The 27141-nt window shown below is 37.1% G+C and overlaps 1 protein-coding gene across 4 annotated transcripts in view; it reads left to right on the top strand.

The window, feature by feature from the left end:
- The window catches only part of GPATCH8 (G-patch domain containing 8), a 79976-nt gene that overhangs the window by 14257 nt on the left and 38578 nt on the right, over window positions 1-27141 (top strand). For 2 of the 4 annotated variants that reach the window (XM_021066861.1, XM_021066862.1), the window contains exons 2-3: window positions 3603-3677; window positions 12379-12451. In XM_021066861.1, coding sequence (XP_020922520.1) covers window positions 3603-3677; window positions 12379-12451 — 148 coding nt within the window. Of the gene's footprint in view, window positions 1-3602; window positions 3678-4651; window positions 4687-9582; window positions 9601-12378; window positions 12452-27141 lie in introns of all 4 variants that reach the window. The other 2 variants (XM_021066864.1, XM_021066863.1) reach the window with 2 other exon arrangements.

The raw sequence follows: 27141 nt of genomic DNA on the forward strand, positions 1-27141 counted from the left end.
CACAGAAATAAATTCAAGATGGATTAAAGATCTAAATGTTAGGCTGGATACTGTAAAACTCCTAGAGGAAAACATAGGTAGAACATCCTTTGCTGCAGATTGCAGCAACATTTTTTTTTTTTGGTCTTTTTAATTTTTTGTCTTTTTATGGCTGTACCTGTGGCATATGGAAGTTCCCAGGCTAGGGTTTGAATTGGAGCTGTAGCTGCCGGCCTATACCACAGCTGCAGCCTCTCCAGATCTAAGCCACGTCTTCGACCTACACCAACGAAGCTCATGGCAACACCGGATCCTTAACCCATTGAGCAAGTCCAAGGATGGAACCCACATCCTCATAGATACTAGTCAGGTTCATTACCACTGAATCACAGTGGGAACTCAGCAATACTGTTTTTGTTTTTGATCTACCTCCCAGAGTAATGAAAATGAAAACAAAAATAAATAGGACCTACTTAAACTAAAAAGCTTTTTCACAGCAAAGAAAACCATAAAAAAAAAAGTCAACTCACAGAATTGGAGAAAATCTTTGCAAACGAAGCTACCAACAAGGGATTAATCTCCAGTGTATACAAACATCTCATACAGCTTTATATCAAAAAAAAACCAAACAAACCAGGAGTTCCTGCTGTGGCACAGTGGGTTAAGAATCTGACTGTAGTGGCTCGGGTCACTGTGGATGAGAATTCCTGTTGCTCCTATATCCTTGCCAGCATTTGGTGTTGTCAGTGTCTTAGATGTTAGCCATTCTAATATGTAGTGGTATTTCATTTTAATTTGCAGTTCCCTGATGTTGAGTTTGTTTTCATATACTGATTTGTAATCTGTATATTTTCTTTCTTTTTTTTTTTCTTTTTTTCTTTTTTTTTTTTTTTTGTCTTCTTTGCTATTTCTTGGGCCGCTCCCACGGAATATGGAGGTTCCCAGGCTAGGGTTCAAATCGGAGCTGTAGCCACCAGCCTATGCCAGAGCCACAGCAACGCAGGATCCAAGCCGCGTCTGCAACCTACACCACAGCTCACGGCAACGCCGGATCATTAACCCACTGAGCAAGGGCAGGGATTGAACCCGCAACCTCATGGTTCCTAGTCGGATTCATTAACCACTGCGCCACGACGGGAACTCCAAAAGACAGGTTTTATGTGAATAAAAGTTTTTTCCTTTGTCTCTGGTGATACCTAGGGGCAGTATTGACAGGTTCCTTGGTAAGTGTATGTTTATAGAAACTGCCAGACTGTTTTTTAAAGTGGCTGTAGTGTTTTAACATTTCCACCAGCAATCTGCAAATTCCTGTGCAGTGTCATTAGCACTTGATTTTGTTAGTTTTTTTTTTTTTTAAGTCGTTTTAATAGGAGTATAGTGGTATCACCTTGTGATTTTAGTTTGTATTCCCCTAATGATTAATGATGTTGAATGCTTATCATCTGAATATATCCTTTTTTTTGCTTTTTTATGGCCGTACCTGCAGCATATGGAAGTTCCTAGGCTACGGGTTGAATTGGAGCTGCTTCTGCCAGCCACAGTCACAGCCACAGCAATGCCAGATCTGGGCCGCATCTGTGACCTATACCACAGTTCACGGCAACGCCAGATTCTTAACCCATTGAGTGAGGCCAGGGATCGAGTCCACATTCTCACTATACTAGTCAGGTTTGTTTCCACTGTGCCACAGGGGAAACTTCTGAATGGATATATTCTTTGGTGAAATGTCTTTGTAAATCTTTTGCCTATTTTAAAATTGAGTTTTCTTATTATTGTGTTTGGAGAATTCTTTATATATTTTGGATACAAGTCATTTATTAGATGATGAGATTTGTGAATCTAGTTTTTCAGTTTTTTCTTTTTTCAATCTGTAAGATTGGGCTTTTGGGGTTGTAGCTTAAAGAAATCTTTGTCTAGCCCAAGGTCACCAAGGTTTTCTCCTATACATTCTAGAAATTTTATAATGTTAGGTTTTAGGTTTAGGTCTGTGATACATTTTGAGTTATTATTTTATTATGATGTGCCATATGAGTTGAGGCCCATCTTGTTTTTTTGCACATGGTAACTTAGTTCTAGCTCTGTTTTTGGAAAATACTATTATTTCTCTATTTAATTGTTTTTTGCACCTTTGTTGAAGATCAGTTAATCCTAAATATAAATTAGCTATACTTTTTTTCCTTTTCATTTTTGTCTGCCTTTTGGCACATGGAGTTCTTAGGCCAGGGATCAGACCTGAGTCGCAGTTGCAAACCACACCACAGCTGTGACAACACCAGATCCTTTAACCCACTGTTGCAAGCACAGAGACACTGCCCATTCCATTGCAACACAGCGAGAACATCTCAACTAAAATTTTACTTTGAAAAAGCAAAGTATTTTTGATTAGGTTAACATTTCAAGTTGTCATACTACTTCCACATCTGAATTAAATTTAGACTAGACTGAATACTTTAGTATTTCGGCTTCTTTCAGTTCAGGACTCACAAATCCTCATGCCTTCTACTTTGTAACAAGAAGAAAACCAGAAAACTGATACTCTGATTTTAAGCTAGTTTATGGGCTCTTTCTCATGGAGAAGAGAAAACCAGGATTAGAGGGAACTTCCTTGTTGTCTGCACCTATCCTCAGTTGAGCTGTTTTGGCTTACTATAGTTGCAATGACAGCTTGCTTGATTATGGTCAAATATGGCATTATACAGGCGTGCTAATCTCTCTTGGCAGTTCATTTGAGGAATATCTGTACTGGGGGTACTGTGTCAAGAGTTTGTGCATTTCGTTTGGCCATGCCTGAAGTTCCTGGGCCAGGGATTGAACCCATGCCACAGTAGTGACTGGAGCCACAGCAGAGACAGTGCTGGATCCTTAACCTTTCAGGCCACCAGGGAACTCTGGACTTGATGATTTAGCAGCTTTAGTTAAAAGCAATGTTAATTGGAGTTCCCTTCGTGGCGCAGTGGAAAGGAATCTGACTAGGGTCCATGAGGATGCAGGTTTGATCCCTGGCCTCGATCAGTCGGTTAAGGGTCTGGTGTTGCTGTGAGCTGTGGTGTAGGTGAGCTGTGGTGTAGGTCAAAGACGTGGCTCAGATCTGGTATTGCTGTGGTTGTGGTGTAGGCCAGCGGTTGCACCTCCCATTCAGCCCCTAGCCTGGGAACCTCTATATGCAGCAGGTGTGGCCCTAAAAAGCCAAAAAATCCCAAAAAACAAACAATATTATCAACATTGACCATTATAATACAGTATTCTAATACAGATTTTATTTCCATTCTGTTGTTTGGGTTTATTTTCTGAAACACAAGATTGTTTATGAAAAGTTAAACACAATATAATCCTTTGTTTTTAAGATTCTGAAGTCTTCCTAATATAGTCAGTCTAAGAAAGAATTTATCCAATTGGTTGATAATGTTTTAGTTAGCAATTTCAGTGCTTGTCATAGGGAGACATTCATATTATTAGACTTCTAATAATTTTTTATGGATTTAAGAAAGTCTGAATTTCACATAGTTTTGGTTGTTTACTGAGAAAATGAAAAATTAAAAATAACTCCTAGTTTGATTAGTTTTACTAATAATTTTGGCATTTATAACTTTTGGGAAAAATAATTATGGTCTTTATTTTTTCAGGGTAATCACTTTGATCAGTATGAAGAAGGACATTTGGAAATTGAACAAGCATCACTTGACAAGCCTATAGAATCGGTAAGATCAGTTCTTAGTTTTGGGTCATAGCTAGTTAGGCAGTGTTCGTGTGACACTTGACGTGAATGAAGTTAAACTTATTAATAACTTATAGTACAGTTTAGAGCTGTTTTCTTGCATGCTCTACAGTAATCAAGTAGAGTTTGGGTTGTAATCTAATATGTAATATGTTGGGAAATTATGGGAAATCTAGAAGCAATTTAGAATTTTTATGGAAAAATATCATTTTGGCCCATATTGATATTCTGTTAAAGATAGCAAGTTGAAGTTCAGTGTTTTTATAAATTGAATAAAGGAGTAAAATGTATTTTGATCCTTTAAAAGCTTCACCTTTCCTGGGCAACACAGTCATGTGTGAAATGTTCACTAGGAAAAGTTACTGATATGTATTGTTCACCAGACTCTTGTGAAACATGGTAATTTTGGTTTCTGTGGCTTAAGAGATGTCTGGTTTTTGTCACAAGTTGATTCTATCTCTTCATACGACTTAGTTTTAAATATTGATGCAAAACAGCAGAACAGGGAGATTTATTTCCTTGACCCTTAATTTTTGAACATTACTTTTATTATGAGAAGCCCTTTATTTTCAGATTACACAGTTCATTGTTAAAATGTCTAAACTTGTCAGTATTGTCAGTATTTAATATTTGTGCTTAAGTGGACATATTTAATAAAGGTTTCAGGGAGTTATTGGTAAACTTGAATGAAAAATCAATGAGAGAATCTCTATAGCAGTCACATCCCCCTTCTCCCTTTAAGAAAGACTAGCTCTTCTCCTCCCTCGGGAAATGAAGGCAATTTAGAGAGTGCAGATATTTTAACTTTAGCTTTTATTTTCATAACTGTAACATAGTAAAGGATCAACATATATTTATGTTCCTAATTAGGTTGGTGTTGTGTGTGTTTGTGTGTGTGTGTTTAGATGTTTACAGAAATTTACACAACTTGGGGTGTTCGACATTTTTCTTCCACAGCAGTTGGCCCATATTAGCTAAGCAGCCATGATCTGGTTTGTATTGCACGGTCTGCCTTTTTTTAATTTCTTCTCTAGGGTTTCTTTCTCCCCCACCTCCCCTTCTTATTTCTGTCCTTCTGGTCCAGTGAACACTGCATATAGTACCTTCTGTCTTAATGTGCTGGCATGATGCTAGACTTAGGCATGGCAGTAATTGATGACGCATGTGATAATGCTGCAGAGGGAGACTTCACACCTGATGTTGTGCTGAAAGCCCAGTCTTGGTTTTGACTTAAGGATAAAATGCCAAGCCCACCTTGCTAAGTTAAAAATCACTTAAGTTTTTGCCTCTTCTATATCATCTTGGGAATTACCACAAGGTAGAATTTTAGATTGACATCTATAGGCTAGCTAGGTCAGTATCTTGTGTTTTAAAAATAATTTAATTTTTCCATTTTATTTAAATGTTTCTTTGGGTCAGAGTTTAAGAATAGCTAGCGTCAGAAGAAAGGCCCAAGTACCATATTCTACAAGGTACATAGTTGGTTAATGTTATACAAGCTATCATTCTGTGGGTACTGTGACTCTCCTAAATTTGAAACCTAATATTCATTATTACTATACTCAACAAAGTTTTTCAAAAAGCGCTAAATTAAATGATATTTAACATTTTAAAAGCCTCCTTTTAGGAGTACATTTAAAGGCTTTTGGAAAATTCATTCCTTTGGCATGTGAGACTAATGTTCTTTTTCCTCTCACACTGTCCAGGAACTTTTCTAGCACATGTGTCATAAGGAGAACACTATCAGCAGACCATCAGACTGAGTAATCTCAATGAGTAGGAGTTGATAATATGCCTTATTTATTAAATAGTATTATCTTCTCCACTTAAAAAATAGCAAATGTCATATAGTAATCAGACTAGATATTTAATTTTTTGTGAATAAGTATATGTTCAGAAATGTGTATTAATAAATTATACTTCTAATGAAAATTTATTCCTGAAACACATTCAGATATGCATTATTTGTGATGTGATAGTTTAGGTAGTAGGAAGGAGGCACTTTATAGGTGACATGGTGTTAGAAGTGGAACAAACAAGATAGGAATTTTATTTCTGTTACCAAATCATTTGGGGGTAAATTTAAAGTTTTAAAAGAAAGTCCTAAAATGATTGGCATCAAAATAGTGTAGCAACCCACCCCTTCACACCTTACCTAAAAAGTACCCTGTCACCTTAGGAATGCCCACCAAATATGTGTCTCTTAGTTATATGGCTGGCTGGCTACATTGAGCTATCTTGTTCTTAGGGGGAAATGGCATTGCTTCTAACACAGAAAGAGTCTCTGCTGAATTAAAATCTTTCTCTGCAGCAATATCTGTTGAGAGGTGCTGACTGTTTTGCTACAGCATGCAACTCAAAAGTGGCTGGAAGTATGCAGCTTTGGGAGTCTACAGATCATTGCAGGAGCTAAAGGTTTAGTCGTTTTTTTTTTAACAAAGGTAATCTGCAGCAGCTGGTAACCGAGGAAGTCTCTGCACAGGTTTGTGCCAAGAATACAGCCCTGTGAAGGGTTATTGTGAGTATAGGATTAAGGTCTTTTTGCTTTGTAATAGGGTAAATTTGTTGCAAACCGTCAAGATGGGAAATGAGATGCAAAGATGCAATAGTGCATTATGCTTTAGGTAAACTTTTGAAGCCTAGGTTTGTTCCTGAGATGATACAGGTATTTCAGTTTCAGTCAGGAAATGTTGAAAACACATCAGAATCTAGAATTTGTAAAGTATTTCATCATCTTTGTTATAAAGTTTTATTTTCCCTGCTTTATTTCAACCAACCAAATAATCTTTCAATGAAATTTCTGGTCAAGAGTAAAATACTGTGTCAAGAAAATTGTGGAGTTGCCAGACAACTTGATTATCTAAATTAAAGAGAAAGAAGAAAGTATTGACATTTTACCCTTATTACAAAAAACAAAAAACTTTTTAGAACTCATTTTATGAAATTTTAGGTCCCAGCTCTTATGATTATGACCTCCACATGTTTAAAGATAAAATGTTTAAGAAATAAAACTTACTCTAAAACCATAACCCAGTGTAGAATTCCACCATTAGATCCAAGGATTGGTTAGCATGATTCAGGATGTACGGTCCTTTATGGTCTTTACCATAGAAAGAAGATGAGAGATCAGACAGAAGAGTGATTATAAGCTATACGAAAGGCAGAACACCTGCATCATAGACTCAAAATATGTTGTCATTGTTGCAGTTGGAAGTAAAGCTCCCCATCAGCCAGTAGTTGGTCTTTGTTCTACCTGACTGATTAAAAATCTGCCTTTATAGTTGTCATATTGACTGAGCAGCTTTTAAAAATTAATGTAAGTTTTCAAATTCCAGTTGCTGATGTTTACTTTGCTTACCTAGGGATTTAGAAGTGTATGTATAATTAGGTTTTGTCATGTTGCATATCTGTTTAGATCTGTGGACTCCATTAGTTCCAAACTGTAACTCTCTAAGACTGTTGATTTGACATTTAGCAGTGACCATATGTGGACTGCACTATAAATAATGTGCTTCTTGGAGCTGAATGGTGTAGCATTACTATATGGCTTTTCTCTCTAGTCTTCATTGTGTCATCTGTAGTGAGCTATATAGATCTTTTGTTTTGGGAATTTTTACACTTGTTGTTTGCATGGGTTCACCTAGTAGCACTTGGTTTTTGCTTATAGAGTCTTTAATACACAATCAGCAAAGCTTACAATCCACTCAAGAGACTTGCCATTTTTGTCACTGCTGAAAATGGGCTAAATGGTGTAAATTGAATGTGGCTGTCAACTAAAAGAAAATTCGGTGTGGAACCAGTGTTCATCTAGTCACTGACGTAACTGTAGTATAGTTTTTCTCTTGAGATATGATATTCTACTTCCTGCTATTAAAAGCTTGGAATCAGCTCCATACAATGAAGTAAATTTTAATCTGTTTTGGCAGGTTTCCATTGTACAGATTGGTGGTGCTATTGCTAAATGATCATTGTTGCTGTGATGGTATACAGCTTCATGGAGCAGAGGAAAGTTCCTGGGAAAGTTTACTATTTGCTATTTCACTACTAAAAATGTTGAAGAATAGTTGTAAATAATGGGATAGATTTTTATTTTTGTTTTGCTGGTATTGTGTAGTTGTTTATAATATACATTTCTTACTATCAAAGATATTCCCATTTAAAAATTATATCTTTTCTCACACATACAACACGAAGGAACAAAGGATTAAAATACAGCATTTTAATTTACATTTAAGTTTAGAAGTAGGAAAAAATATAAGGACCAACTTAGGTAATCTAAGTCAAAGTTTGGAGTTTTCAGTTCAGCTTCATGGTTTAACCACAATTAAGAACTTTGTGCCTTACCAAAGAAAATGCCACTCTGCCACAGTTTTTGGAGTCTTAAGCACAGAGAGTACCCTGTTGGTTGTGGAAACGCTTTATGAATCCTGTGGAAAATCAGCTTTTTGCCTTCTTCCCTTGGGCAGAGTTCAGTTACTTTATTAATTAGTTTATTTTTACTTATTTGTTATTTATTTTTGACTGCTTCTGCAGTGTGTGGAAATTTCCCAGCCAGGAATTGAACCTCTGACACAGCAGCCATCAGAACCTCTGCAGTGACAATGCCAGATCCTTAACTGGATGTGTCACCAGAGAACTCCTAATTAGTTTAAAATCACTATTTCCCTGCATTTCTTCCATGTGCATTTAAATTATAAACAGCCTATCATTACTCGTGCCCCTTTATTAGTTAACAAACCAGGCTGTGTTAAAAAAGAAAAAAAAAAAAAAACCTTTTTGGTTCTATGAGATTATAGCTAAACTTCAAATTATATATTTTATTTAAAAATAAAAAACTGAAAAAATTTTAAGCCATTATTATAATGACTGAAATAGTAAATTGTTACTATTTCAGAAGTTAAATAGTGCTCGTTGCCCTTGTTATGTTTAGGTTACCCGTTTGGACTGCAAATTATTTATTGTAGTTTACTGTTATAAATAATATCTACCAGAATAATTGGCAACCTAAACAGAGAGAGTAGATTACTTATTTTCATAGGCTGGCCATTGAATCCCCTGTTCTTTCACAGTGCAGTTTCAATGAACATTTTGATCATTTCAGATTAGACAAGTCTGCTTTGTTCTATTTTGTTATAAGGTATTTTGATGTGCCTTCCTCGTGTTACCCATCCTTAAGCCTATTGGATTTTTGACTAGTGTTTATACAACTTTTTTCTTTTTTCAGTAGGAAGAGGGATTATACTGAATACTAGCCCATTCTGCAGAGTCATAGAGCTGCCTTTTTTCCTCCAAAAGTAGATAGTCTAAAATGATAGGAAAGGTCCAGATTTTCTCTTTTAGTAATTCACTTAATCTAGGAGGTTGGTGAGGGGAAGACTTTCCAGGAGATATATCTGTTGTTTTTGTTGCTTTTGTTATAATTGCAAGGACATTCAGTAGCATGTTAATAATTTTAACGTAACCCCTGACATTTCATTCTCTTGTCACTCTTGGGAAAGTAGATTTAATTAAAGAACAGTTTTCATCTAAAGGTTTAGAAGAGAATTGCCACTGCCGTTTGTATCAATAGCTTTTTTTTGAGAAGGTGACAGCCATCTTGAGTGGTTTTGTAAAAGTGGTGCTAATGTGTATAACCCTAAATTTTTCTTTTTTCTCCCTTTCCCTGTAACATTTGCTTTTCCTTTCACTGTTGTCAGTCACAACACGCTGCTCTTGAACTCTCAGCTGGTCTTGACTCGTGAATTTACTTATGCTTTCACTCTTCTTTAATAAATACATTAATTGCAAGCAGTGAATTGAAAACAAGACAAAAAAAAAAAAAAAAAAAACGACCATTAGTGATTGGACAGTTTCTTACTTTGTGTTACATTTAACTGTTCTTTTGACAGCCCAGTTTTTAAAGCCAGGTTCGTATGGAAATGCTTTCACTCCACTTGCACTGCTTTTGGAAATAGCATACTGCTTCATCTGTCTGTTTATTTTAGTGCATTCATAATATAACACAGTCAGCATAATGTCTCATCTCCATTTAGCCAAAAGATGAAGTTTTCTTGAATTAAAAAAGGGGGCAACAATTTTTGTCAGCATGGTTTAATACCCTAAATCTCTGTGCCAAGTATAGTTGAAAATCAGTCTGTTAAAAAATTAAACAGTACTTTAATCACCTACATAATCTTAGAGTCATTCTGCTGTCCTTGTCCTTTCCACAGTTATTCAGTTGTAGGAGCTGTGATAGAAAATAAAAAAAGAAAATAAGGGTTTTATGTATAGGTAAGTTTATTTTCACAGCGTTATAAAGGCCTTTTTTGGGGGGCCCATGTCTGTGGCATGTGGAAGTTCCCAGGCTAGGGATCATACCCAAGCCATAGCAGTGGCAATGCCAGATCCTTAACTGCTAGGCCACCAGGGAACTCCCTATAAAGGCCTCTTTATCTTCATTTTCTGTTAATATTACTTATATTAAGACATAATAAAAATTTTCAGCAATAAAGTTCTTTGTAGTTAGGCATTCATTACTGGTTCAGGGGATGTGTTTCCTGACAGTATCAGTTGGGAAGAGAGAGGGAAGAAGAGGAATCAGTATTGGACTAAATTTTTGTGATGTCTAATATAGAAGTCATCACCTGGGATTATACATAACCTTAGCATTTTCTTGTTCTCTCAGTTCCTAGCAAAAAATAATCTCTAGTGACCTTTCATGCACCAAAATGATTTTTGTATATATGTTTAAAACAATTGTATGTTTTGTTTTAGGAACAGGTTTTTCATTATCATTTGCCTCATTTGGAGGGGCTTTAAAGTTTTATTATTACTATTTTTTGGCCATGCCCATGGCATACGGAGGAAGTTTCCTAGGCCAGGGATTGAACTGACACCACAGCAGTGACATTGCTGGATCCTTAACCTGCTAAGTCACCAGGGAACTCTCTCCCCCCTTTTTAAAGTATCCTCATATTTGTTCCCCTGATCAATGAAATAATCAGCTGCTCAGCCCAGTTTTCTATTTGGCATGCTGTTATAAACTCATAGAAGGAAGTTGGCCCTTTTTTTTTTTTTTTTTTTAAACAGCATTGGGGAGGCTTAATCGTCCTCTTTAACTTACTGTCAGAGAAGCTAATAGCAAAATAACTTTCTTTCCTTTATAACTCCAGAGAACATTTTATCTTTGACTATGGAGCTGGAAGATAAAAAGTAGTTTATCTTTTTTTAAAATTTTAACTCAGAGATTTATGGTTCTGTTAATTTCATAAATTGATTTCAGGAGATAAAAGATTATTTTCAAATGATGATACCTGATTAATGTTATAAATTACATTTTAATGCCTACAGAGCACTTTGTGTTTAATTTTTTTTTTTTTTTTTTTTGCCATTTCTTGGGCTGCTCCCGCAACATATGGAGGTTCCCAGGCTAGGGGTTGAATCAGAGCTGTAGCCACAGGCCTATGCCAGAGCCACAGCAAGGTGGGATCTGAGCCCCCATCTGCCACCTACACCATAGCTCACGGCAATGCCGGATCCTTAACCCACTGAGCAAGGCCAGGGACTGAACCCGCAACCTCATGGTTCCTAGTCGGATTCGTTAACCACTGAGCCACGACGGAAACTCCTTTGTTTAAAATTTTTAAGTGTTTTTCTTTGGATGAGTAACATTTTATCTGATAGAATTTATAGTTATTTTAGCTGATACAGTTAATGGTTATTTTAGCTGTGTCTCTACTTTGCAGTATTTGTAAAAAGTGAAGAATTGGACAAAGGTCTGCAGAGGTTTCTAAGATCTTGAATCCTTACATAAAAGCTGACATTTAATTGTTGTTTCTGGTGTCTTTTTATCTGGTTTACATTGAAAGACCTTTTCCACTGTGCTCCTAGGAGGATGAGACATTATGTATATTGGTTTTTTCCCCCTACATGCACTAATGGTTCTTTACTGTTAACTTATTGCTAGGCCTGTTTCATTCTAACATTTTAGCATTTTTGTTAGATTACATGTTGAAATGCATCACTCAGTCTGTGCTTGAGCTCATTTTATTTTTCTGTTTAATCAATTTAATTTCTTGTTTTACTAACCTCACTGTTTTTTCAGTTTAATATTGGCTGCATGCTAGTTAAATATTTATATTTTTATATATATATATAAAAAAACCAATCAAGTCTAGCCTGGATTTTGCTCTGATTGTGTTTTCATTTCTAGTGGTGGGGCAGTCTTACATTTATAACTTTGTATCATGAAAGCCTGACACACAAGCAAAATAACTAAACACAATGTAGATTTTCTTTAAAAAACAAAAAAACTCTTAAAGTGGTGCTATCTAGGTGGTGGATATGATTGTATAAGTACCTTGATTTTATGCTTTTTAATGTTAGTTTTAAATTTCATAAATGTATCATCCTTTTCCCTTTCCCCTTCCCTTTTTTCTCCTTTTTAATGTGTTTTGTACAAAAGTTGCCCGGTACACCATCAGAAAGGACCGTTACCCTCTATGTTCTTCCCATATAAAATACTAGTGAGCATTTCTTTTTACATTAATGCCTCCTTTATTGGGCACATTTACCCTATTATTAGCACCTTTTTGCATGCATATTTGTAGAATTATCTCTTGCTCATCACCTGTTTAAATATCACTAGGAAGGGAAGAATATATTATTGGAATATTTTTGGTTTGTCTCTCTGTTCTGTCTGTCAGGATAATATTGGACATCGCTTACTCCAGAAACATGGGTGGAAGCTGGGCCAGGGATTGGGAAAATCTCTTCAGGGTAAGTTTTTTAAATGTACAAAAAAAAAAGAAGAAAGAGAAAGAATATGTTTCTGATGCAGACCTTATGCCTGAATATGTTTGTTGTCTTTCTTTAAAAAGCATTTGGGTTTTTCCTCCCTGCCTTTTACCCACCCACCCACCCACCCCCAGAATAGTCTCTTTTTCCTATAACTGTATTTTTAAGTACTGTTAAGCTAATTGCAAGAGTAAGCTGTTATTTCATGAATGCTTGAGGTCAAATATACTGTTCTAAATTTCTTTTGGTAGAGAGGATAGGTATGTAGAGTAAAAGAAATAGTATGATACTAACATAGTGTGAGAGTGTGCTTTCTTTGTATCATTGAGTGAGGTTGTATTGTGACTTCAGTATAAGGAGAACCATTCGACAGAAGAATTTAGTTTTTGCCCCCACCCGCAAACTCTCTCTGAAGCTGGTGATTGCTTCTGCCCTTTTTCTCTATGATCAAAATCCATGTAGTTGAGAGACAAATAAACCTACATGAAACATAAAATTGAAACAGAGGTTTCCTAGGGCTCTCTGAGAGCAGTGAGGCCATTTCTTAAGTTCACATCAGTCTGTAGAAAAGGTATGGCTTAAAGTTTACATTGCATTTATTTTTCTTTTAATTATGCTCATCATTTGGATGACAAAATACTGACATTTCTGGTTCTGAGTTCTTGCTTGTTGGAAAACAACCAACTCCATTCACTTTTTAGTTCCCTCATATTCAAGGGCTACTATTCTTTGCAGATGTGAACAGCACCTCAGAAATGATGGAAATCACTATACTTCTGCATCTGGTCATGGAGGGTCTTATTGTATTAAGGTGTTTTGGGGGTTAGGTGTGCTGCTGTTGACTAATTCTTTGAATATAAGAAATGGATTTCCACAGTTTGAATGAGAAGTCTAATCAAGTGTGTGTATTAAGGGGCACAAGAGGACAGGGCATGAAGTGTAGGGTATTTCAGTCTTTAAAACTTTTGCTTTTTAAGTTATACATCCACAAATTCTATTCAATGGTGACACAAAGGAAATGTTCAAAAATATATTTCAGAATATTTATTACTAAGCATTAACCTGTTCTTTCGAGAAGATAGAAATCTTTGATCACTATTAAACTTGTTCTCCCAGTGGCATAGGAACTCACAGCATACAATACGGAGAATACCACTGAGAACAACTCATAAGACGTAGATCATAGAATTTGTTAAGAATCTTGAAGAGAGAAAGGGTAATCAGGACTAAAGTAGAAATGACTTCTGATAGGATTTGTCCCAGTTATTTGCATAGTTAAATGTTGGGTTGAAGCGAATGGAGGTTATTATAACCTCCAGAATAAGGTCTGAAGATTGGATTTGATCTTTCCCTACTATTTGAAACATCTCTTCCTATGCAGAGAGTCCCAGGAGCATTGTTGATTGTTACTTACTTTCTTTGTTCAGGCACACAAGGGAGTAGAATTTGGGGGCATGTCATAGGGTTAGCAAATCTGTTTGAATTCCAGAATTTTTCATTGTAAGCATCACAGACTTTAAAGTACAATTAGAACCTGCAAGAAAAGAGAATGAGAAGAACAGGGAGCAAGTTTAAGAAAAATGTGGTATATGGATACTCACCTATTTTGAAATGATAGAAAATTATTATTTCATTTTAAGAATACTTTTGAATTTTGGCTTTCTTTAAAATTTGAGTTCCTTGAGAGGAGAAATTAGGTTTTATCTACATTTCACGTTCAGCTCTATTGTGACAAGCGTATAATAGGCACTCAATAACTCATAAATCCATTATTTAAAGTGCAAGGGAAATTTGAAGCTGATCTTTTTTTGTTTTAATTGCGGTGAAAAACACATATCAAAATTGCTATCTTAACCATTTTTAAGTGTTATGGTTCAGTAGTATTAACTAAAATCTCAGTGTTGTGCAAAAACCCATCTGTTTTGAATGGCTAGTACAGTCTCTACCCTTGAGAAAGAATGGGACCTTATCCTCTTGCCAACATTTCGGGCTGAATTTAATTGTCATGTAAATGGCTCTTTATTTTTTAGTGTCACATTGAACATTGTGCAGTCATTGTGCTGGCTTCTCTTACATAGCTCTTTCTGTAATGCCCACGTGATTTGACCTAGAATATAGCCACATTTGTGGCATATTGAGGTAACTCATGACAGATTTTTTTTTTTTTTTTTTGGTCTTTTTGCCATTTCTTGGGCTGCTTCTGCAGCATATGGAGGTTCCCAGGCTAGGGGGTCGAATGGGAGCTGTAACCACCAGCCTACGCCAGAGCCATAGCAACGCAGGATCCGAGCCGTGTCTGCGACCTACACCACAGCTCACGGCAACGCCGGATCCTTAACTCACTGAGCAAGGGCAGGGATTGAGCCCGCAACCTCATGGTTCCTAGTCGGATTTGTTAACCACTGCGCCACGACGGGAACTCCAGATTTTTTTTTTTTTATACCAAACCTTTTCTATAAACAAACACTGAAGAAAGCCCTGTTACTCTACTGAAAATAATGTCTTCTTACTATTGCATAGACTAGTCACTGCATGTAATATCTAGGCTCATGGCTTGTAAGTTTTTTGTGTTTACGGTTTATTGTCAACTTTTAGTTCTTGTTATTTGATTTTTTAAGGCTCTAACATCTTTTACATGTAACTATCCATTGAAGTTTCAGGATTTTTGGTTACTATTTAAAAACTATTTCAACTCATGAAAGGTGTTTACAAAGAGTGCCAGTCTTTGGGGCTATAGGATAGATAACATGTCACTGAATTGGTTGGAGAATAGGGCATGCCAACTTTTGAAATTATCTGTGGCACAATAGAAAATTACCTTTTGGAAGGACCATGTTAATGGAATTTAGTTAATATGAACAAAAGAGATGAACCGAGTTAGTAAACAAAATTAGTCAGAATTGGGAGTCTGTAGTAAGAGGTCTAGGTTTTAGGGCTAAACTAGAAAAGGGACTAGGGGAGCGGAGAAGGGGAAAGGGTGAACTCAGATGCTGTATAGGCTACTTGTTTCTCAGTATAGAGATCATCACTTTTAAAGACAGACATTAAATATATGGTAGGACATTATTTAATCAGAAGACATTAAATATATGTTAGATTCATGGCAAAATAACCAGGAAGGAAGTGGCAGTTTTTTCAACTGAAAATTTAGAACAGATAAATATAAAAGGATCATTCTAGTACTTTATTACTAAGAAAAGATAGAGGAAACTAGTTATAGAAGTGGTTTGGACATTATCAAGGTAGATTATTTATTTATTTACCTTCCTAGGGCCATACTTGTAGCATGTAGAGGTTCCCAGGCTAGGGGTCAAATTGGAGCTGCAGCTGCTGGCCCTACGCCACAGCTGCAGCAGTGCAGGATCTGAGCCGCGTCTGCAGCCTACGCCACAGCTCACTACAATGCCGGAACGTTAACCTAATGAGCGAGGCCAGGGGTGAACCTGCATCCTCATGGATGCTAGTCAGATTTGTTTCCGCTGAGCCATGACGGGAAATCCTCAGATAGGTTACTTTAAACGAGACCCTCACTGGTCAAGAATTATATGGAATTAGTTGCACTTTTATTAATACTTACTATGTTCGAGAGACCATAATAAAGGACATACATTACATTATGCTTGTAGAGCTTGCCGTTTATTTTAAGAGATAGGTGAAAGAGACCTTAAGAGTAAATTCTGTAGAGACATAGAAGTAGGAATGACTAGGGAGACTTCACAGTGAAGTCTCCCGAGGGAGGAATAGGTATTACCAAAGATAGGAGACAATGATGTATACAAGGTGATTCAAGTTGGGAAAGAGTAGGTGTGGCTGGCTGGGCAGAGAATGCCCATAGAGCATTGGATTTCATACATTTTAAGAGCAGAAGAACCTCCCAAAATGGGTATTTTTAAAATGTAGAACCTTAATATGTAAAAGAGAGGGTGGGGGAAAAACCACAGTTGTTTGATTGAAGCAGAGCTTTAGGTTTCCAGGAGCACTTTGGAAATCATAACTAGGAGACAGTAATGGAAGATTGGTTCAAACAGGCACAAATCTAACATTTTTGAGCGTGTCTGTTTAAGCACTCTAAATATCTCATTTAGTTCTTACTGCAAGTTGTGAGATAATTATTGTTATTCTCATTTTGCAGAAGAAGAAACCGAAGCTTAGAGAATTTGAGTAAATTGCTCAAGAATAAGCTGCTAATAAATGACAGTATCAGAATTCAAATTGGGACTTTCTGACTCCAAAAGCCATGTTCCTAACTACCACACTTAATGTGGAAGGCTTTAATGCTGCTCCACTTTGGAACTTTATTTTGTAAGCTAGAGGTAGTTTTTTGTTGTTGTTGTTTTCTTTTTGGCTGTGCCTACAGCATGCAGAAGTTGCTGGCCAGGGATCCAACCCATGCTCCAGCTGTATCCAGAGCCACAGCAGTGACAATGCTGGATCTGTAATCCTCTGCACCACCAGGAAAGTCTTCCCCAAAGGCAGTTTTTGGTTAGAGGAGAGGTGTAGACTTTCATAGCAGGAAGAAATATTAATGCTAATTTAATATGAAATTCATTTTACAGATGAAGAAATTTAGGTTTAGAGTTCCAAAGTGCTGAAATCCAGTCCCCAGTTCTCTGATTTGTGATCTATTATTTTTTCCACTATACCAATCAGGACATTGGTGGTAGAAGTTAAATGCTAGGGAGTTCTGGTCGTGGCGCAGCTGAAACAAATCCAACAAGGAACCATGAGGTTGCAGGTTCAATCCCTGGCCTCACTCATTAGGTTAAGGATCCTGCGTTGCCATGGGCTGTGGTGTAGGTTGCAGATGTGGTTCAGATCCCGTGTTGCTGTGGTTGTGGTACAGGCCAGTGGCTACAGCCCTGATTCCACCCCTAGCCTGGGAACCTCCATATGCCACAAGTGTGGCCCTAAAAAGACCAAAAAAAAAAAAAAAAAAAAAAAAAAAGGAAGTTAAATACTAGTCTAACCAGAGTATGTCTGAAGATGAATATGGAAAACCAATTTAGAGGGTTGTCTAGGTATTAGTTGAAAGGGCATAGACAGAAGGATAGCAATGGAAGTGGAGAAGGAAGTATAGTTATGAAGGATGAAAAAACAAATCAACTGTGAAGTACAGTGTACAGTCAATTCATGCATGTGTCTTACTAGCAAGCTTGTTCACTGGGTTTAGTGTTAATCCTTTATAATAGCATTTATTAAGTGTTTGCTTAGTACTTACACATGTATAATCTAATTTAAATCTTCTCTGGGTGAGTTCCCCTCATGGCACAGCAGAAATGATTCCCACTAGGAACCATGAGGTTGCAGGTTCGATCCCTGGCCTCGCTCAGTGGGTTAAGGATCCCACGTTGCTGTGGCTGTGGCATAGGCCAGTGGCTACAGCCCCGATTAGACCCCTAGCCTGGGAACCTCCACATGCCGCTGGTGCGGCCCTAAGAAAATAAAATAAAATAAAAAATCAATCAATCAATCAATCAATCCTCTCTGGGGTAGATACTCCAGTTTTATAGATAAGGAAATTGACATTCTAAGAGTAATTTAGATTTGCTCAAGATATTATAGCACATAAATGGTAGAATCATTCTGCCAGAACCTATGCTTTTAATCAATATGCTATCTGTAATGTACTTAAATGTGGTGTGGTGGCTTACTTCTGTCTCCTGGAGAGATATGGTGGTGAGAAATTACTGTAAAGTTGAAATATATAGTAGTTATTCTGGCTGAAAAAAATTGGAGGTATCTTTGTGATTTTTTCCTTAGGGTACTTAAAGTGATCGTATATATTCTTCATAATAAATATAAATTTGTATAAATTTGCTAGTAACTTAAGGCTAGATTGGAGTGGTAAGAACCTTGGCCTCATTTTTAAGGGGGTGGTTTGTAATCTCCAGGGAAAAAGAAAATACTGTAACTTGTCTCATACTTTAATTTTCTCCTTTATTTTTTCTTATATTTTATATTCCTCTCCTATGGCATTTTGAATATTCTACCTTGTATAATTTGCTTTATGTGTCTTTCAGCTCTCATTAGACTATAAACTCCTAAATAATGATAATTACTAAGCATTTATGTGTTCTCTATTGCTTTTCAAGTATTTTTTATTCTGCACACAGTTACTGAATCCTTAGAAAGTGCCAGATCTGTACTGTCTTAAGAGTTGAAGGATGAATAAAATATAACCTCTGCCCTCCAAAGGCTCATGTCTAATATGGAGACAGATGTAACAAATAAATGTAATGCAGTATAATATCATAATTGTGACGTTAAAGGATAGTGGGGACTTCATAGAGAATTCAGCAACCTAACTTAGAATTTCAACTTATCTCTTGAATGATTTACAAGTGGAAAATCGTGAGACTGGGGAAGCAAACAACTATATCATATTTGCCCAACTGTTCTTGTTAGTGAGTACTTGTAATTACCACATAAGAAGCACTGTATTTTAAAGTAGGACCATATGTAAACATAAGAACACAAAGTTAAATGTATGTTTTATGAGAAATACATTTTAAAAAGGAAAAAAGCTTTTTAAAAAAGAAAACATTCTAGATACTCATGTTGCAACAGAAGAAGGGGGGGGATGTAATTGTAATGTACACATGTAAGGATAACCTGACCCCCTTGCTGCACAATGGGAAAATAAAAAAAAAAAAAAGAAAAAGAAAAAAAATAAATAAATAAAAAAGAAAACATTAAAATCGGCTGCCAAACCTTGAAATAATTTGATTGTACATTTCGAAAAGAGCAAAATTAATATTATCTTCCATGTGTAAGTGTGATTTATTAGTTTTAAATTCAGTCTTTTCTCTCTCACTGAGTCTTTCCAAACCTGTGAAGTAGATAGCACCAAATGAGAGTTACAGAGAAAATGCAGTGGGGATTCAAAAGGAGGGAGCAAAGAACAGTCTTGGAAATAGGAGTTGCAAACTCCGATGCCTGTTGGGGCCAGGTGGTAGCATACACGGTTGAAGCCCACTGAGTGTGAGACAGGAGGAAGTAATAAGTAGTATGAGCTGTGCCTTGTCTAGAGAGGAACAGCTGCTACCCAGCTAGCTCTTGCTCGTTGTTTTCATGTAAGAATACAGTCTGAGGCATTGCCAAACCTGAATTTTTAAAAAAGAAACCAGAAATCCAGATATTTTGAGTGAAATTTAATAATAAATGTTATCTCAAAATCTAAAATAAGCTGGGCTAAACAAAACATGTAAGGCCTACATTTGTTACCTCTTTATAAACTCATTTGAAATTTGACCTGCGTTTTAGTTCAAGTTCTACAGCCAATAAGTGGTATGACCTTCCTAGAATCTCAATATACCCATATTTTTAAAAGATTTAGGGATTGTTTGGGGGAACTAAACATGATATGTAAGTTTTATACCTGTGTCCTATCTCATTTTCCTTTCCACTATGTAGAATGTGAGATAAAGCCACTTAATAGATCTAGAAACGTAAGTGTTTATCATAACATGGTCAGACTGCTAAGGATAGAAGCTATGATTGTAGCATAAGTCTTCTAAGCTCTACTTTAGTTCTTTTTCCATTAGGCTTATGATTCCCAAGCTTTCATGAGCTGCACAAACATCTTGGGTGCTTGTAAAAATGTAGATTCCCAGGAGTTCCCTCCATGGCACAGTGGGTTAAGAATCTGAGTTGCTGCGGAGGTGTGGGTTCCATCCCTAGTCTTGCGAGGTGTGTTTAAAGGATCTGGCATTGCCACAGCTGCAGTGTCAGTTGCAGCTGTGGCTCAAATTCAATCCCTGGCCGGGAATCTTCTATAAATTTTATGGGTGTGGCCATAAAATTAAAAAAAAAAAAATGGGAGTTCCCGTCATGGCTCAGTGGTTAACAAATCCAACTAGGAACCATGAGGTTGTGGGTTCGATCCCTGGCCACACTCAGTGGGTTAAGGACCCAGCCTTGCCGTGAGCTGTGGTGTAGGTTGCAGACACGGCTCAGATCTGGCATTGCTGTTGCTCTGGCGTAGGCCGGCAGCTACAGCTCTGATTAGACCCCTAGCCTGGGTGGGAATCTCCATATGCCGTGGGTGCGGCCATAGAAAAGGCGAAAAAGACAAACAAAAGAAATGTTGATTCCCAACCAGCAGAACCCAGCAGGTCTAGGTTGGGGTTTCAGAAGTTATATTTTAAACAAGCTCCCCAGGGAGTTCCTGTCATGGCTCCGAGGAAATGAATCCGACAAGTATCCATGAAGATCCCTGGCATTGCTCAATGGGTTAAGGATGGGCGTTGCTATGAGCTGTGGTGTAGGTCGCAGACACTGCTCGGATCTGGCTGTGGCGTAGGCCAGCAGCTACGGCTTCAATTTGACCCCTAGCCTGGGAACCTCCATATGTCGAGGATGTGGCCCTAAAAAAGACAATACATAAATAAACTCCCCAGATAATTTGCTTTGGACCAGATGAATAAACTTCGAAGAAAGTTACCTTCATTATATCGAGTAGACAACAGTTGGTTCTTTTACTTATCCAAAATATATTGGTGATTTTCAGTCTACTTTCTGAATCATCTGTTACAAATTTGACATACTGTGGATTAATAACTTACTATCAGTACACACACATAGGTGCTATTATTTTCCTCTAGGTGACAGTAATAGTAAAATAGTAAGCATTTTGGCAGTGTTTAATTTAAGCTGGGGTTTAACTTTCCTAGGTGATTTGTACTATATGTTTAATTTGGAGAAGGTCTTGCTAAATTATGCTTTATTCTTTTGGCTTGGGTTTAATATTTATGTGACCATGCTTTTCAAACTCTGGTCACAGTTTTGTTACTGGAATGATAATATGGAAAGGATTTGGAGGTAATACTTTGGTTATTGATCCTGAAGAGTAATTTTCTCCATCTGCAAATAGGGTTGTTTCACTATTACCAAATTGCAGGTAGAACATTAGAATTAATCACAGCTTTTTAGAATATCTTAATTTTAAGATATTTATTTTTTGAAATGCCATATTTGGAAATGAAAGAGCACATTGATTTTTTTTTTTTTTTTTTTTTTACTTTTCTGAGGTCTTAAGGAGATGATAGTGTTAGGGTTTTAACAACATCATACATAGGGATTTATGGTTTTCAAACTGTCTTCTATTTATTGGCCCTTGTTCTACATGCCAGTACTGAAAGTGAGCATAATATCTCCATTGTATAGGGGAAGCTGCTGAGACTCGTGCTCTCATTGTCAAAAGTCATACAAATGTTAGAAATTATCTCTTATTGAAGAATGAGATTTTTGTAGCCTGCTTTTTAAGGGACTACCTAGAAAAATATAGAAAGAAAATAATTAAAGATGAATTAAGGAGGGAGTTGATGTGTAGAGTAAAGGAAGCATGGTTTAAATGAAACTGGCAAGTTTTGGGGGGGTTATAGAGTGATCCTGGAATATTAAATTCTCAGTGTAGTTATGGATTTAACCAGTAGTAAGAGAATACAATTCTAACAGGGCATTGGATTGTTGAATTATTACAATACCATAGGACTAGTTACTATCCACATACTCCCCTCCATATTTTCTTTCTTCAAACTTAAGAATTAAAGTGAACATTAGAGACCTTTAAGTCTGTTTAAACTCTTTAAACATTTGGTGTCTGCTTCTTTTGTCTGTTAATGACTGACAGTAGATAAAACAAATTGAGGAGTTCCCTTGTGGCACAGCAGGTTAAGTATCTGACCTTGTCACTGCAGCAGCGGCCTGGGTTGCTGCTGCAATGCAGGTTCAATACCTGGCCCAGGAACTTCTGCATGCCGTGGGTATGGCAAAAAAACAAAACAAAACAAAACAAAAACACAACAAATTGAACAAGCCTCTAATGAATGACAACGCAAAACTCAAATATTGCTTTACACTAGCTTACAAATCTTTTGAGATATGGAGACCTGTAGAATATTGCTACATCTTCTGTTTGATAAAATAACTTCTCAGAGTTCCCATCATGGCTCAGTGGTTAACGAATCTGACTAGGAACCATGAGGTTGTGGGTTCAGTCCCTAGCCTCGCTTAGTGGGTTAAGGATCTAACGTTGCCGTGAGCTGTGGTGTAGGTCGCAGACTCGGCTCAGATCCCGAGTTGCCGTGGCTGTGGCAGCTGTGGCATAGGCCAGCAGCTACAGCTCCAGTTAGAACCCTAGCCCGGGAACCTCCTTATGCCACGGGTGTGGCCCTAGAAAAAACAAAAAGACCAAAAAAAGATAACAGTTATAATTTCTTGATTACAAGACAGTTAAATCCTCAGTGTCATGTGGCATTAAGCAGAAAGCACTGTGATGACTAAATGTGTATTTATACCCGAACAAGGTGAGACCCGTTACGAACATGTTCATCTTCTTGAGTCAACAAATGCTTTTTCATTAAGTGCCACTCTATCCCAGTTTTTCAGGGTGTAAACATAACCAAAACTCAAGGTACAGAGTGTTCCCCCATTTTTTTAAAGTACCTAGTATTGTTTTGTCCTTTCCCTCTATGCCTCATGTTTTAAATTGTTACCTGAAATTTATTAAGTTGATTTTCTCATTTAAAAAATAAATTGATCTTATCTTAGCAAATGGTTAGCATGGTTCAGGCAGCATTTAGTGATTTGATAATATTTTAGCCAAATCCGGAGTAAAAGTATGATTTCCTTTAGGTGATTTTTTGTTTGTTAAATTGAAGGTACCTCATGAATTGCCTTTATTACCTCTCCTGAGGGCTTGGAGTATCTCATTTCATCCCTGAATGAGATGTCTTTTCCGGCTTAACATTCTAATTCTAACATTTTATTTTAATTTATAATTTCTTTTGCCCTTCTCTGTCTCTGTTTATTAGGTTATTTGATTAAAATTGAACTGTTTTATCCTAGAAAGCAAGCTCTGATACTTTAGAAAGAGGAATGATCTTCAGTTCACAGTTAAAATGATGCCCTTTAAAAAAAAGATCTGGGAGTTCCCATTGTGGCTCAGTGGTAACGAACCTAACTGGTATCCATGAGGACTCGGGTTCGATCCCTGGCCTTGCTCAGTGGGTTAAGGATTTGGTGTTTCCATGGGCTGTGGTGTAGGTTGCAGACTCAGCTCAGTTCCCACTTTGCTGTGGTGTGGTGTAGGCAGGCAGCTATAGCTCCCATTTGACCCCCTAGCCTGGGAATATGCCGTGGGGGTGTGGCCCTTAAAAAAAAGATTTAAAAAAACCCTGTGTTTGAAAATCAAAATAACCTGGTTGTGTATAGATCACTAAACAGGCTGTGGCAAGAATATAGTTTTTGTAGTACGGGAGAATTTGGATTCTATTTTGAGTAGGAAATCTTAAAAAAAAAAAACTTAGAAACTCTATAGGGAATAATTAATGTTTTCAGGGAGGTAATGTGTATCAATCAGGTGTTTTCAGAGAGGTAACATATATCATTTTACTACTGTTACTAAGAAAAAATAAATGATAGTGAAAGTAATCATTGTTTTTGTGCTGCTAAAGACTCATTTTTCTCGAGAAATCTGCATAAGTGGAATTTTGATTTGGAAATAAATGGGAACCCCCCCCCCTTTATATGGCCACACCGTGGCATGTGGAAGTTCCCTGGCCAGGGCCTTCAGCGCAGTTGAAGCGACACTGGATCTATTAACCCACTGTGCTGGGCCAGGGATCCAACCCAAGCTGCTGCAGCGACTTGAGCTGCTGCAGTTGAATTCTTAACCCATTTTGCCACAGTGAAACCACTTTTTAATCCAGTGTTTCTGAAAGTTGCATATGACCACCGTTTTCATAAATGAAATTACATTTATGCACTCTGCTTACTGCAGAGTCTTATTCTGAATAGTCTTGCAAATCAGAGAATAGTCACAATCCTAATTTTGTATCTTTTTTTTTTTTTGCCTTTTAGGGCCTACCTCGTGGCACATGGAAGTTTCCAGGCTAGGGGTTTAATCAGAGCTGTAGCTGCCGGCCTTACACCACAGCCATAGCAACACCAGATCCGAGCTGCGTCTGTGACATACACCACAGCTCATGGTAATACCAGATCCATAACCCACAGAGCGAGGCCAGAGATCAAACCCGTATCCTCGTGGGTACTAGTTGGGTTCATTTCTGCTGAGCCACTAAGAAAACTCCTAATTTTGTATTATTCCTGATTGTCATGTATGTATTTGGATTGCTTAAAGTAAGAAATAAAAGGATTTAAAGATGTCATATCAGGTTCTTATTCTTATCTTTTTTTTTTTTTTTTTTTTTTGTCTTTTTCTAGGGCCGGACCGTGGCATGTGGAGTTTCCCAGGCTAGGGGGTCTAATGGGAGCTACAGCCGTTGGCCTATACTACAGCCACAGCAATGCCAGATCCTGGCCGCATCTGCAACCTACACCGCAGCTCAGGGCAACGCCGAATCCATAACCCACTGAGCAAGGCCAGGGATCGAATCTGCAACCTCATGGTTCCTAGTTGGATTCATTAACCACTGAACCATGATGGGAAGTCCAGGTTCTTATTCTCGATGAGTGGCCTTTTGAAAGTAGACTTTGTGACTTTTCAGTGACTTTTATATTTATTTCTGCTTTATTGGGTCAGTCTTTAAAAACAATTTTAGGGAGTTCCCTCGTGGCACAGTGGATTAAGGATCTGGCATTGTCACAACTGTGGCTTGGTCACAGTTGTGGTACAGGTTCAGTCCCTGGCCCCAGAAGTTCCTCATACTATGGGTGTGGCCAAAAAATTTTATAATTTTAGACATCTTTAAAAGACAACATTAGACATTAACATTTTTTTGAACATGCATTGGCTCCATGAATGTTCCTTTTTTGTCCCTTCATGCCAGAAGTTTAAACTGGTAAGATTATTTTGCCTAATTATAAGTAATACCTGGGGTGGGTATAGGACTTTGTTTTGATCGCTGCCATATGCCAGTGCCTTCTAACGGTGCTTGGTATGTGGTAGCAACTCAGTAAATAATTTGTTGTTGAATGAATCTCAGTAAGGGGAAAGGCAGCAGAGATAAATTGTGTTTTTACATCCGTTGCTTATCCAACCAATTATTTTAATCACTTTGGAAGATTCTTTATTTCTAATTTATTTCTGTGGACAAATCATGTGTCTTCTGTTCTTGAAATGTTCTGATTTCCAGATTATGGTTGTCCTTTAACATTTTCTCCCAGTTCTATTCCTGGAGTTAGTTTGTTTAAAAATAGTGTTTGTCCAAAATGAAAAAAAGTATTTTTCTACAGTCAGTTCTTTGGGCCAATTTTGTAGATTGGTATATCCTTAACTTAAAATTAAAACTGATTAATGTGAAGAATTGTTCCCAGAAACAGTGTGCCTATAGGCAGTCAGCGGATTTTCATATTTGGTCTTACTCTCTCTTCATTATAAATTATAATACCTTCACATTTTAGCAAGATATGCATATATGAACATTTTAGCACTTTCATCGTTATAGAAGTAAACCTACCTTCTAAAATATAGAGTGTACAATACTAGTTGGTTAATGAAACATCATTTGAGATTTTTTCTCTCTTTAAAACAATTTTTATTGAGGTGCATTGACATACAATATAATTTTAGTTTTAGATATACAACATAGTGGTTTTATATTTGTATGTATGCTTGAAGTTTCGATTCAGAAAATACAAATATCAGCTTTTCCCATGACATGAGTACATTAATATTGGCATGTTCTAGATGTGGTGTTTTTTCCCTCCTGTCCCTCCTTGTCTACTTGCCTAGATCACAGTTGTAGTATCTATATATAGATCTTTGGCTGTGGAGGACAGTTTTTTTTTTTTAAGGAAAGTATTTAGTGTTCTGGTTGAAATTGCCTCCTTTGAAATGAAATAAACAAATGTTCTTATTTTAATAGATTTTATTTATTTATTTTTTAATTAAATTTTTTTTTGCTCTTTACAGCTGCATCCAAGGCATACGGAGGTTCCCAGGCTAGGGGTCTAATCAGAGCTATAGCTGCTGACCTATAGCACAGCCACAGCAACACCAGATCCAAGCCTTGTCTACGACCTACACCACAGCTCAAGGCAATGCCAGATCTTTAACCCACTGAGCGAGGCCAGAGATCGAACCTGCAACCTCACGGTTCCTAGTTGGATTCATTTCCATTGTGCCATGATGGGAACTCCCTTTTAATAGATTTTAAGAAATATCTGTCCCTTTGGAGGTGGAGGGAAACAAAAAATAGGGAGCCTGGATTTGATTTAGTTTATTTTTTTTTTTTAAGTTGAATTTTCTAGGGAGTATTTATACTAATTAGTAAATATTCTGTTGCTACCTACCTTTTGAAAAGTCACCACTATAGGTTGCTATTCTGATGTTCTACGGTGATGTTCTTTATGATAGGATTTATCATTGATCACAAATGAATAAGTTGAGAGTTTTTTTTTTTTAATGCTACAGCCTCTTCCTATATATATTGTTCAGTGTCTTTTCCCAGTGGGATTTTCCCTTGGTTTGGAGCCTCTGATAATGGAAAGAAATTACTGCTTGGCCCAGGCAGTGATGTTAAAGACACACTGTTTGTTTTCTGTGAGTTACCTTTGAGTGGACTAATTGTCAGTGTGACAATCCTTTTGAGGTGCCTTTCTGTGGAGTTCCTGGTGTCCTTCAAAGCTTGGCTTTGTTGTGTGCAGAAAGATGTTGGTGGGCTTGGGAAGACTTCATTAAAAGGAAACAAAGTCCTAAGGAAAGCTCC

Source organism: Sus scrofa, chromosome 12, assembly GCF_000003025.6.
Source record: "Sus scrofa isolate TJ Tabasco breed Duroc chromosome 12, Sscrofa11.1, whole genome shotgun sequence".
Classification (NCBI taxonomy): Eukaryota; Metazoa; Chordata; class Mammalia; order Artiodactyla; family Suidae; genus Sus; species Sus scrofa.